This window comes from Sinohyriopsis cumingii, chromosome 1, assembly GCF_028554795.1.
Source record: "Sinohyriopsis cumingii isolate HCF-2022 chromosome 1, ASM2855479v2, whole genome shotgun sequence".
In the NCBI taxonomy this organism is placed as follows: Eukaryota; Metazoa; Mollusca; class Bivalvia; order Unionida; family Unionidae; genus Sinohyriopsis; species Sinohyriopsis cumingii.
In genome coordinates this window covers 131,098,365-131,111,681 of record NC_142961.1, presented here as the reverse complement: position 1 = coordinate 131,111,681, position 13,317 = coordinate 131,098,365, and the positions used below count along the sequence as shown (strand labels likewise).

General features: G+C 34.3%; 1 protein-coding gene across 1 annotated transcript in view; it reads right to left on the bottom strand.

Annotated features, from left to right (window-relative positions):
- Positions 1-224: 224 nt before the first annotated feature.
- The window catches only part of LOC149807869 (receptor-type tyrosine-protein phosphatase epsilon-like), a 74,427-nt gene continuing 61,334 nt past the window's right edge, over positions 225-13,317 (bottom strand). The window contains exons 20-22 of the mRNA XM_089971431.1: positions 10,646-10,791; positions 6,921-7,056; positions 225-3,519 (exon numbers count right to left, since the gene is read on the bottom strand). Coding sequence (XP_089827557.1) covers positions 3,439-3,519; positions 6,921-7,056; positions 10,646-10,791 — 363 coding nt within the window. The 3' untranslated portion in view covers positions 225-3,438. The remainder of the gene's footprint in view (positions 3,520-6,920; positions 7,057-10,645; positions 10,792-13,317) is intronic.

The following is a 13,317-nucleotide window of genomic DNA, read 5'->3' as shown; positions in this document are numbered from 1 at the left end:
TCATCACACACTTCAAATCCAATTAACCAATGACAAGATATTGGAAAGAGACGCTCCATCAAAGCCTGTGAAATATATAGTAATCTGGGATTTGGCTAGGTAAACTAAAGTCAAACATAACAAAGGAAACGTTGTATCCAATCACGCAATAAGGATATATATATATATATATATATATATATATATATATATATATATATATATATATATATATATATATATGAATATATATATATATATATATATATATATATATATATATATATATATATATATATATATATATATATATATATATATTTGGCCAAACGTTTAACATAGGTTCTCATATTTAACAACTTTTGTATTCAACAATGAGGTCTTTCTATAAATTAATGTGTCTGCAATAGACGTTAAAATAACACCAGTATTTTCTTGGGTACACTAGAGCAAAAGAGAAAAGTCTCAACCAATTATTATATTGACCCCTAAGCTGGCGTAGATTCGTTGACGACATATAATCAAAATGTATTGAAACGGGCAACACTTTCAAAATATTTTCTAATTAACCAGTAGCCTTCACCCAAGGATTAAATTTACGTAGGAGTCATTGAACTGGCCCATTATCTTTCTTGGATACTCAATCCACCATTCTAGAGGGGAACATAGACACTAACCTGTCTTCTAAACCTACTGACTCTCACTAGTATTTACTCCCGACCAGCTGTCACTCCCCAATAAAGAATTCTCTCTTAACGTACGTGCATTCGAACATATGTTCTAATCTTGCCAACTTTTTAAAAAAAAAACAGAGCTCAACGAGTACCTTATAATAAAGGGAGGATACCAAAGGAGCTACATTGAGGAGGTTAATCTGAAATATAAACTCAGAAAGCAAAACAAGCATGTCCCTTTCGTGCTACATTTTCCACACTAATATCCCAAACCCAAAGGAGACAATACGCAAGGATTGGCAACATCGTGAACCTTCTGAAAATCTCAAAGGATTGTTTCAAGAACTTCCTATGGTTGTGTACCGTGGGCGTACAAATCTCAAGGCCTATCTTATACGTGCCAGAGTGACTTTAAAAATGACCACTGATTCAGGCACATACCGTTGCAAACAGAAGCATTGGCTAATTTGCAAACATATGCCCGAGATTAAATCAGGAGTTAACTACACCATCAAACAAAAGGTAGGCTGTCAAGCTAATAATACAATATATCTTCTAACATGCAAAGTCTGTGCCATTCCATATGCTGGTGAAACCATTGATTTCAGAAAGCGAATGAATAATCACGAAAGCCACATTAGCAATAAAATCGACGCCAAAGTCGCCAACCATTACATCTCGGATGGACAATCAGTCGAGTCTCTCGAGATGTTACCGACTTAATCTAACCTAGGGTGGACAGACGTAAAACGCACATGTAAGGAACGATACTTTATACTACAATTAAAACTCATCGGCATCTTGGCCTATATGAAAAAGCCCAAACTTCCTGTTACAGCATTGTCAAAATTACAGCCAGCCATTAATGTTGCTCCCGACATCGTTAGTCTAGGTTAAACTAAAAACTGGATTTAGACAAGCCATTTTACCGACACTACATACAACACAAGGGAATAGTAAGTGGATCGTGAATAATTATAAAGAAAAAAGTACATAAATATCATAAAACAGTGATTCAGTTCATAACAAAATATAACAATATCAGCTGTAACATATACTAAATTACACGAAACCAACAGCTAAATTGACACATATAGAGTTTTTATTAATTGTGAATGAATAAATCGCTTTTCTACATTTTTTTACTTCCTAAGAATGTTAAACGTAACGTCCTAGTGACTCAAATGTTGCTAGGAGAACGTTATTTGACATTTTAATCTTCTTGAGACCGTAAGCTCCACTTTATTTATCTCCCTTCGATATATTAATGTAGGGAACGGTTAAAACGCATGACTATACATATAACCTGTCGAACTTGTTCAAAAAGCTAAATCTTTGTTTTCATTAAGATAAACGAAAATAATTATAGTGTTGAAGATTTTTATTATGTATACAGAAACTTAATTTTGCATGGAACAGTTTAGAAGTATACATTCAAGCATACTAACATCTTTCAAAGGTTCAAAATAGTATGGGTCATGGTAGTTACAAGTGAGTATATGAGTGTATGTTTGTGTGTGGGAATTTCTACCCTTTTCACTTCGTTTAGCCCATTATTAGATAGGTGACTGGTGTCTAGGTCAAGTGAAGCAAATATATAAGTTACGATATATTACAGGTAATGCGAACAGGGTGGGCGAAATGAAATCGCGAATCTGGTGAAGCGATATTAAAGAAAACTCGACCTTTGAAATGTTTATTTAGGCTTCCAGTCTATGAATGGGTATAAGTTACTATTTTCCTTTACACGAACTATGTATCTTGTTTTCTCTGCAGTGACGATATACAAAGTAACCATTTTGCTAGAGAATACTTTGTGGTGCATTTGGGTAGTAGGCAGTAACAGGTGGCACGAAATATAAATGACTTTTGGGAAACTAACTTAAATAAATGATTTCATTGAATTAGTGATAAGTGAATGAAAGAAAGATGTTTAAGACATGTTATACCTTACTAGCATTGTAATGACCTGCATCGATGGAATAACACTTAACGTATGAGCAAATGAATAACTATAAAACTGCATAATCAAAGCAGAAACAAAAAAGGATCAGGTTAATTTAGGACATGAACAAGTAAATGCTAAATCAAAACTTCAAACAAATAAAATTCAATATCTGCAATACGTTTCAAACAAGGACCACGTTCCAGCACGGTGCATACTTACTCCATGTAAAATATTACTCACGATAAAAGCAAATCTTTCATTATGTACCTTTAAGGATGATACTTAGTCACGTGACAATGGGAGCGTATTGATTACTGCAGGTGCAACTTAATTTTCCCCGATAGATATTCCTGTGTATCATACAGTATTTAAGCGTACGAACTCTAATGTGTGTGCATATTTCACAAGGTTCAAAACTCAATATCTGATTACCGTTATCGCTTAAGGGAATAGGGGACCAGACAGTACTCTTCATTGTAAATGGCAGCAATGACCCTATCCCAAAACAAAACTCACTACATATCTACAGTGAACAAATATACACTACAATATGACACACTACAACGCTAACAATAACATCATATTAAAAGACATGCAAACACTATCTAGCTATATTAACCATGAATTTACAGGGTCAAAGTTTAGTCTAGAATAGTATTAACGCTCTTTCCTAAATTGGAGACTCTTAAAAAGAAAACGTAATTTATCCCACTGACTATTTACAAGTGCACAGTCAAGCACAGTGTTGATTTGCAAAATATCAGATTAGTATGGTGCAAGATTCTAATCCCAAACCAAACTAACCAAGCTGCGAAGAATGATAACGTGTGCAGTCATTCAAGGTCCTGAAAAGTTGGAGTAGCAATCGTACTGTTCCAAATAGGTCTTGATGGCATCGTAGCAGAATTTGAACTGATCCTGTAATAAAGAAAATAGAATATTAATATTTGATAACGCCATTATTATGGAATGTCGAAATACCTGCAGTGTATATCACAAAGGGTTACAGTACATGTGTTTCACATATTTTATTTCCGGACTTTATTCACTTTGAGATAATTGTTTGGACTACAGCTTATTTAACTTTCTTTTGTTTTATGATACTGGTAACCTATTTGATTCTCAACTTATTGTTAAATCATATACCATAAATATTGTCTTGTAAGTCTGTAGGTATCTCCAGGCAGTTTACATGGAAATTAGTTACATCCACTTGAATGTTTTAATGACATCATTTTGTATCTCTTCTTCGACCAAGGGAGAATCATGATTGGCTTGTTTCATTGCTGGAGACTTGAGATTGTTAAATAATATAATTTGATACCTGCATAGTGCAACACTTCTCTTCTAAGTAGGTTACTTATGTTGATCGTTATATGCAAAGTCCATGTTACATTCACCGCTACACACACAGATGTGAAATGTTATGAGCATTTGCACGCGAGATAGTAAAATAGTCTACAGTAATTATGTTTGTAAGTTAATTGGCATGTATGTTTTTTTAAATGTTTGAGTAGGATCAGTTTGAAATAAAATGTTACAAAGCTTTGCCCCATACAATTTAGTTTTAAGTTATATCATTAGGAACAACGTTGTACAGTCCTGTAATATCATGGTACATACTTATACGCTGCATTTCCTCTTTTGCATGTGCCATTCTTACGCAATTTATATTAACCATGTTACAGTGTGTATAGATATGTTAAGGTATGATAAATTGAGAGTATCGTTATAAAATTGCACAAATCACTATGTTGTGTTATTGAGATAACACATCACTTCCCGAATCAATCATTATTAAAGTTGACAATATAAGGCACATGAAGATGATGTCTAGCCGAATCATAATGAACGCTCATCAACCAGAATTTAAACAAATAATCTGAACTATTTCTGTAATGGACAATACACATATACATTTTAAATAACAGTGTTTTTAATTATCTAATTAAACATATACTTTTGGACTTGTCAACAACGTTTATATTGATTTATTTCAAAACTAATATAGCAGAGGTTTATAATCTATTAATGCAAATGTGTTTCTTAATTCCAAATACGCATATGATGCCTATACGATTGCCACTTTCATTTACAGATCCGGAGGGGTTATGTAAAAAACACTGATTTGTATGTACCATGATGTACAGATCGACACGACTCTGTCACGGAATTGTGTAGGAGTTATATCAATGTGTATATGTTGTCAAAAATGTACTCGGGTTTCGTTGCCGCGTACAGCGTCACCCGAGGGTGATATACTTTTTCGGCTTAGTTATTTCGAAATCCTGAGCGAAACTCAGACCATGTTGCACGAACAAATTGCCTGCAGCGGGGAAACTAAGTACCTAGCTGTGTATATCTGTCACAGCTAGTCTACATATAGAGCAAATTCTCTATAACCAAATCACGTTGCGCCAAGTCTTGTCAGGAAGCTTACCCCTTTATGGGAGGAAATCTCCAGCTGTAGAGGTAATGAAATTCTTTGTTATTATTCGTCTATATGACATAATTGTTTTTATACTTTAGATCTTTTAGAACCGTAATTAATGTTTCAAAAAGACCTATATCTGCAAACATTCATTGAATGCAGTAGCTAATGAGCAGGAAATATATATTTATTCTAAATTCTACGGAGAGTCAATACCTAGGTTATAGAACGCCACATTAGAAATACTTTAGTCTGGTTCGAGTTAGCTATTTGTTGTAACTGAACAGACAAATTGATATTTACTTAAAGGCTGCATGCATTAAACGATTAACGTAATGGGTAACGAATTCATGTGCGCGCATGCGCAACATATATAAATGCAGAAGTACGTAAACCGTGTCATATGTACTACACGGGTTTAGTTATCATTGTAGCTGCCTAAATGCCTTGCATATGGTTTGATGTGGAGTCACCAGCTGTAGAGCTGCTTTCTACATGCCTGCCATGCCTTGTACATCGTTCGATATCAGCTCACGTTTGTTTTGAAATTACAATCGTTCAAGGTTTTTCTCTTCGTTTGAGTTATTGTTAGTTCCATGTTAGGATCTTTACAATTTTCCTTATCTTTTTGTTTATAATGGTGTCATATTTGTTTATTTAAATTGAGTTTATAAATAAACATCTAGTAAACGCAGTTGCTTTTGGTGTCTTCCTAATCCAGTCCCAACCCGGCTTCATCCTGTGACAAACTCTACTTTCAACAAACGTATAGCATTGCAGTTTTGTACATTGTCCGTGATGTCTTTCATTAGTTACTGAACCCAGGTTCTAGTGGCCCCTTTTCAATGAGAAAACTAACTAATGAAAACAAAGGATGAAGGATACAGGATCGAAGTGATGAAATTGACATTTAATACATTTTATGATTTAACAATTTAAAATGGCGCATGGGGCGATAACTAAAACCTTAGGATCTGTCAAAGAGAGAATAGTATAATTAACTGTACATGAATAATAGGGCACTGTGACACAGTTAGCTTGGAATGTATGCTTATAATGTACAAACAGGCGCTGATAATAAGGCCATTATAATGTAAGTCGAGGATCAAACTAGCAAGGACACAAATCATGTGTATAATACTTTCTGTTCTACGTTTATCGTGTTCGATGTGCTTTTAAGATTCCATGCATATGGGATTAAAAATGGACCAGAAAAATACGTTCATCACCTATCTTATCCTTAAAGTGTTAAATATAGCCAAGAATATCTCGTTCCGGCTGATCTCTCTCTCTCTCTCTCTGAATCTGCATTACAACAACACAAAAAATAGTTCTCTTGTCCCAGATCATAAACCCACAATCAATTTTTATTCGACTTTTGATGCACTATAAATTTAGTTAAATCGGCACAATTGTAGTTTATTATATGAAAATAAATTTATCTTATTACATGTGACAACACCAAAGCAATTGCATTGAGCATTGCTTTCCAAATTCACGCACACAGCTGACTACTCTTACTATTGATACATTAATGCACGAACCGTTTAAAAGGTCATATTTTCCAACGAGATGCAAATACAAGACTAAACTGTATGTATACGCTTGTTCCAGTTTTAGCAGTCACGACCTTGATGTATTATAGATTCGATCTATCGTTTCCGAAATCTAGTTTAAACTGCTAATTGCAAAATTTAGTGCTAAATGTGTTACATAACATATTTTACATTTCAGAAATCTAAATAACTGAGCCTGAATAATGAAAGTATAGGCAATAACCTCTATTTAAAAGTAACATAAAATAATAAATTGTCTAGCAATTTGAGACTTAATATGTGAACTGTTTATCAACCCACCACCAATTATATTGCTTTTCTTTTTAACTTACAACACTCGAAATGACTTGGGGCCGTCTGCTCCGTATTTGCTTTATGATTTGCTCAACAGCAACATCTTGTTCGATCTTCATCCTTTCTATTAGGGCAGCAACAACACAAAACAATCCACTTCTTTCAGCCCCATTCCTGCATCGGTTACATTTATATTTATTAATAGATTGTTGTTTAACTAGTGTATATTGCTCAAAGTCAGATTATACTGTACTAATAAAACGTATGATCGAATACGTCTAAAGTCTACCGCAAACAGTCACTAAATTCATGAAGTATTACTTTACTCAAAAGACGTAGGAAATAAGCTACTAATGTTCGTTGCAGCTGGGAGATAGTACGACAAATATAGTTGGATTTATTTGCATTTACACATATTATGATACACTAGTTAAGAGTAAAATAAGATGACAGAACAGAAAATATTTTTGCAACTGTGTATGTACATTGAATGGTTTCCAGATATACAGAGTGCATTCACTCATCACACCATCGACATAAGCATCATGAACTCTAGTAGAAGGAATACTAAGCCAGGCCAGTATGAGGAAGGATTAAAGTACTTAATTAAAATAAATACATAAATTTGCGTTTGTCTAAATTCGCCATTATGGTAGAATTTACAGTGGCAATTTGCAACAATTAGAAAACAAAACGGGTAGAATTTCTGGGAAACACTTATATACACACCATGAACTGACACCATATATTAAACGAAATATGTTAATGAGGGAAATAGGTGACATGTAGACCCTAAGAACACAACATATACGCGTGAGAGAATATAATCAATCATTTGATATTATCAAAGTATTATTACATTATCGACTGACGATATGTGAAACTGACAATGAATAATTAGTATATTGTATTCGGTTATTTAACCGAATACAATATACTAATTATTCATTGTCAGTTTCACATATCGTCAGTCGATAATGTAATATTTTATTTTATATTTTATCAGTTCTAATTTGGAGAACGTTCTATGGTTTTCAACGAACAGTACGATATTTTGCAGTACAATATGCTTACTGGGTACAGTTTTAACATAGTGTGTAGTGACATCAGATAATGCATGTCTTTCTTGGAAATGTGTATTTTCTGTCCTTGAAATAAGGTAAGTGTTATCATTAGTTCAATGATACGCCACATTGATTAAATGTTTGTGGAATAGCAGGTTGACTGATAAACAATTATGGTTAGTAAGTGAGGGAGTTTTCATTAGCAATCGCATTATATTTGATTCAACTGGGTGGATTGTGGGTGTTTGAAAAAGTTAGGAGAAACAAGTTTGACATAACACATTTCTGGCTTTTGCAATCTTAGCAGCAGTACTTTGAGAGTTTGGTTTTCTTTGCTCAATGAAATGCATTTGCCTTTGTCACTCAAACGCTATGAAACAGCTCGACTTGTGTGCTTTGTGTGTATGTGCCTCAAATCCGTTTGTATGGTTTTATCAAGTATTAGACAGACTTTAAGTTGCCTTATTAGTGACCTTCCTTTTGTTATATCTGTGTTGTTGTTGAATTTTATAACACGTCCATCAGGCACAGCAGAATACATAAAGGGTTTCATTTTACATGTATTTCCTATCGTGTGAGCACCATGACTGAGACGACATGTGTGAGACAACCAGGCTGAGGTAGGAATAATAACGTTAGAAAAACAGGTAGATTTTTTTTGTCGGATGGGTGTGAAATAATGTTTCTTTTGAATTCAGTTAGCTCCTCCCATGATATTTTTCCTATTTGCTCACATATAAATATCTATTTTTAAATATATATATCTTATCATAAGGCGAAAAACCGTTTTTAAGTGTAATGGTACCAGCAAGGGATCACTTGTATTAGGGATTGATTAAGATAAATCCAAAAAACATGGCAACGAATTCAAAACTAGCATCTAACCAACATTAGCGCTTTCGACTCTTAAGGGGTCTTTTTCAAATGCAAATGCAAAATACAGACAAGACAACAACAACAACAAAAAAGCAGAAAACAGATTTAATTTCTGCATACACACGGCTATGAACAAGTTTGTGTTCCCTTATGATAGCCACTTTCATATATTTCGTTGTTGAACTGGTGTCTTTTTTATTTGCCTGTCTTGTCATTGACTCATTAAGAATCGAAATGGCTCAGGCTGATTTGATGCTAGTATAGCATTGTTCGTTGTCAATTATTGTTACTAATTTATTATCTGATGTCACTACACTCATTTATTATTATTAAAAACAAGGTAAAATGAGAATAAAAGGTCTTATTGAAATACTGAGTTCGAATCCTGATGAAACCTCAAAATGGAAGGCGATGACGTATCCTGTGGTCAGCGACGTACTGGTGTTTCAACAGTTGTGTGTTGACTCACAGAAAAATAATTTTCCAGTGTTTTAATTCTGCGTAATTTTCGATAACTGTCCTTGTTAAATAATAAATTTGGATTATTTCCAAGGAAAAATGATCTCCTGGAATCCAAATTATTTGAAGGAAACTAAAACATTAACCCAAAAGCTGGCCACAACATAACACACTGTAATGTCTCAAGTGTTAAGGCACGCAACGACTTTAATTTTTCAAAACAACAATAATAAATCTTTATACACGCTTAAACAGATGCACCGATGTGGGTCAGTCCTCTGGAAAATCTTATTGGCACATGTTATGCCACCTTCTCCACGTATGACCTCGATTTCACTTTATGAGAAAAAAATTTAAAAAATAAAAGTTGTTTACATCAACTCCTACTGGTTCTGAATCAAGCTCAGTAACTTGGTCAGCATTAGATACAAAGTTGTCATTATTAGTTGTTTTCAAACAGTCACCTGTGTTCGTTCATTATTCAGTACGACATTGGTAGCATTTACTTCGCTACTTTGACCTGGATAGCACATGGCATTTGATTATTTAAAAATAATGATGTTTTCGGATGTTGATTTTATTTTTGAGGGAGAACAAATGCTGTTTTATTTTAAAACGATGCGGTCAAGTGAACTTGTTGAGTCTTTAATTTCCGTTATTATCATTGCAGGTATTATAGTTATAAGGTGTAGATATTACGATTGATAGGTGTGCTCACTTTCCGTAAGAACATAGTGGTGTATGGACTGGGTTGGTTAGTTATGGATGCGGTTGATTGAACCGCGTAACTAGGGTAATAGTGCGATAATTTAGAAAATGTGATGTCATTCGTTTATTTAATACACAATTTTAGAATGTTTTCTGCTAGGCCATCTTAGATTTTGGATCCCTATTAAGAACGTTGGTTTAATTGATTTCACAGTTTCCATTGAAATTAAACTTAAGTTCGACTTTCCCATTCTTGTACTCTCATCCACCCGTACCATCTATTGCGCTCCAAAAAGTAGATGCATGGTCTAACGTGGTGATGTCAGACATTAACGCGAGAAAAGGCAACCGAAAGTTTGTGGATACTCTATTATTAGTAAAAAGGTTTATAAGGCTAAGACTTGCACAAATAAATGAAGCCCCCCCCCCCCCGATAAAACAACAACAAACGAAACAAACGAACATAAAAATCCCACAAAAGAAAGAAACAACAACAAACGAACAAAACGCAAATATTGACACGCCGCTGTTTTTCCATGTGTACAAAATATTTACCAATTAATCGCACATTATACAGAAAACACTCCTCTTTTATACGCATCGAACAAATTAGTGGTTTGCAAGATAACTAAAATTATAACAGAAATGTATCTTACATGCAGTGAACAATTATAGGCTTGTTGCCTGTTTCTTGCTGCCAGCTCTGTATTAATTCGATCTGCTTCATCATTGCTAGCGGTGACTTGGGTACATGTTCTTCGTCGGTCCAGTAGGTCGCTCTGCTTAAATGCACCTTAAAAATCTGGAAATGTTTGAAATGCATATTTTGTACAATAGGAAGTGGTATCTATTGTTATTTCATTTCATCATTCACTTTAATGTAACATTTTTTATAATATTTTTGTTTTTTGTACCTTAGTCTGAAATTACGTGTTTAGGCTAGAACTAACAGTAACAAAAGAAAGATTGAAAACAACAAGATTTGAAACATTTAACAAATAATTTATTTCACTGTAAAGATGAAACAAAATAAGGACTTACGGATTAAATAATCAAATCCAAAAATGATCCAAGAATAATCCACGAATACTATCTTTTTAAGTCCTAATAATGAAATGTTCTAATGAATTCAAGTTCGCGTCCCGATGGAAGATCTACAATTGAAGGCGATGTCGTATTCTGCATCATGTACACTTGTTTTCTACAGTTCCTTTTAGAAACACAATAAATAGCACAAGAAATAACACTCCAGAGTTGGAAATAAGAATAAAATGGTTAAGAAATGTCTTTCTTCAATAATTCTGTATGAGCACTAAATTATTTCCAGAGAAACAAATAAATCTTTTAGAATCCAAAACAATCTGAAGATAAATTAACTTAACTCGAAAACTGGTTACAACAGAAGAAATGACTTGGCATCAAGTGTTTTAAGCCCAGATTGAGAGAGTTCTATATAAGGATCACTATTTAAACTAACTAATGCGCAATTTCGGAACTTCGGATATGCCTGAATTGCAAAATAGAGGGTCACGTGATCATTATTGATCTTAAAGTCACGTATTCTCAATATGACCATTCTACTATAAGAATACAATTCGTTCACTTCGAACTGATTTCTAACTCAAAGTTGAGAATTATGTCAGCTTTAGGTGTTTGCAACTGAAAAGTCAAGGACTATGTTCTAAAATGCTATAAAGTTCCTAAAATCGGAATATAAATCATTTCGTGTCACAACTAGACCATTGCTCGGCTTCGGTTAAATACTAATACTACTGAATGGCATGGTGCGAGAAACAATAAGGACATGTACTAAATATAGCTTAGTAAAATTTTGTAAATAAAACACGGTGTGTATATTTATTTTGTGTGCTTAATTTGTGAACATGCTCAGAGGTAATACCCAGTTGATCTACAGTATGCTTCTAAAGAGCAAACAGGACGAATTACGTAGATTTCGTTCCAAAACCTGTTTTGTTTTAATAGGAAATTTTATCTTTCAAGAGAAATGATTAATATAAGTAGAAGGTGGGATACATTAGCGTCAATGGGAATTAGCATTACAGAGACCCCTGGGACAGATTAGCGTCAAGGGAAATTTAACATGGCGAAAAATCGTGGGTCAGATTAGCGACAAGGGAAATTAACATGGAGAAAAATCGTGGGACAATCTAGCGTCAAGGGGAATTTAACATGGGAATAAATCGTGGGACTGTCTAGCGTCAAGGGGAATTGAACATGGAGAGAAATCGTGGGACTGTCTAACGTCAAGGGGAATTTAACATATGGAAATTGAACATGGTGGGTCTGTATAGCGTCAAGGGGAATTGAACATGGTGGGATTGTCTAGGGACAATGATGGTAGAGGGTCAAACACAACAGAGACAGAAACATACATACACTAGTACAAGCGTGAGATTTATATATAAAGCATTACCAAGACCTGAAATCTTGCTGGGGTGTTCAAAAATTTGCATAATTGTAATGATGCTATAAATAGCTATAATCAAGGAAATGCTCAACGACAAAATGGATGTGACTAAAAGTAACGCTAAAATGACGAAATTGTCCCAGAATTTAAAGGAAAATAAACATATCCCCGAAAATTAAGTTACAATGGTTTAGACTAAAATGGATAAAATTAGTAACTACTTACAATATCAACTTCTGTGACGATCGTGGATAAATACGTATGTATCTATAATCAGCTGAAATTCCTATGAAATCCCACTATCTATTTATAGCTCCAACTTGTGGGTTTTTCCTTTGGAAAATCCCACTATCTTTTTATAGCCTCAGCTTAAGTGACGTTCCTGTTTATGAATTCTAGTATATATGTATAGCTACAAAATGTGGAAATCCCCAAGTCGATATTTATAGTCTCAAAATTTCCAGCGTCAGTGACGTCACTGTACTGAACACTAGGGGATAAATGGCAACAGTGTTGCAAGTGGCTGACCTGAATACGCGCTACTGTAGGTAGGTAGGTAGAGTGTATCTGATAGGGATAAAGTGAGTTTTATAGGGACAAACAGAGACCAATACACACACACACACACACACACAACATACGCGCGCAGACTCACACACACACACACACACACACACACAGAGGGAAGAGGAAAAAACAAACCCCAAAATATACTATCCACACTCGGGAGGAAGAAAAAAAAACAACCAAATATACGATCTACACAACGTACGCGAACACACACACACACACACACACACATACACACACACACACAGAGGGAAGAGGAAAAAACAAACCCCAAATATACCATCCACACTCGGGAGGAAGAAAAAAAAAACAACGAAATATACAATCTAC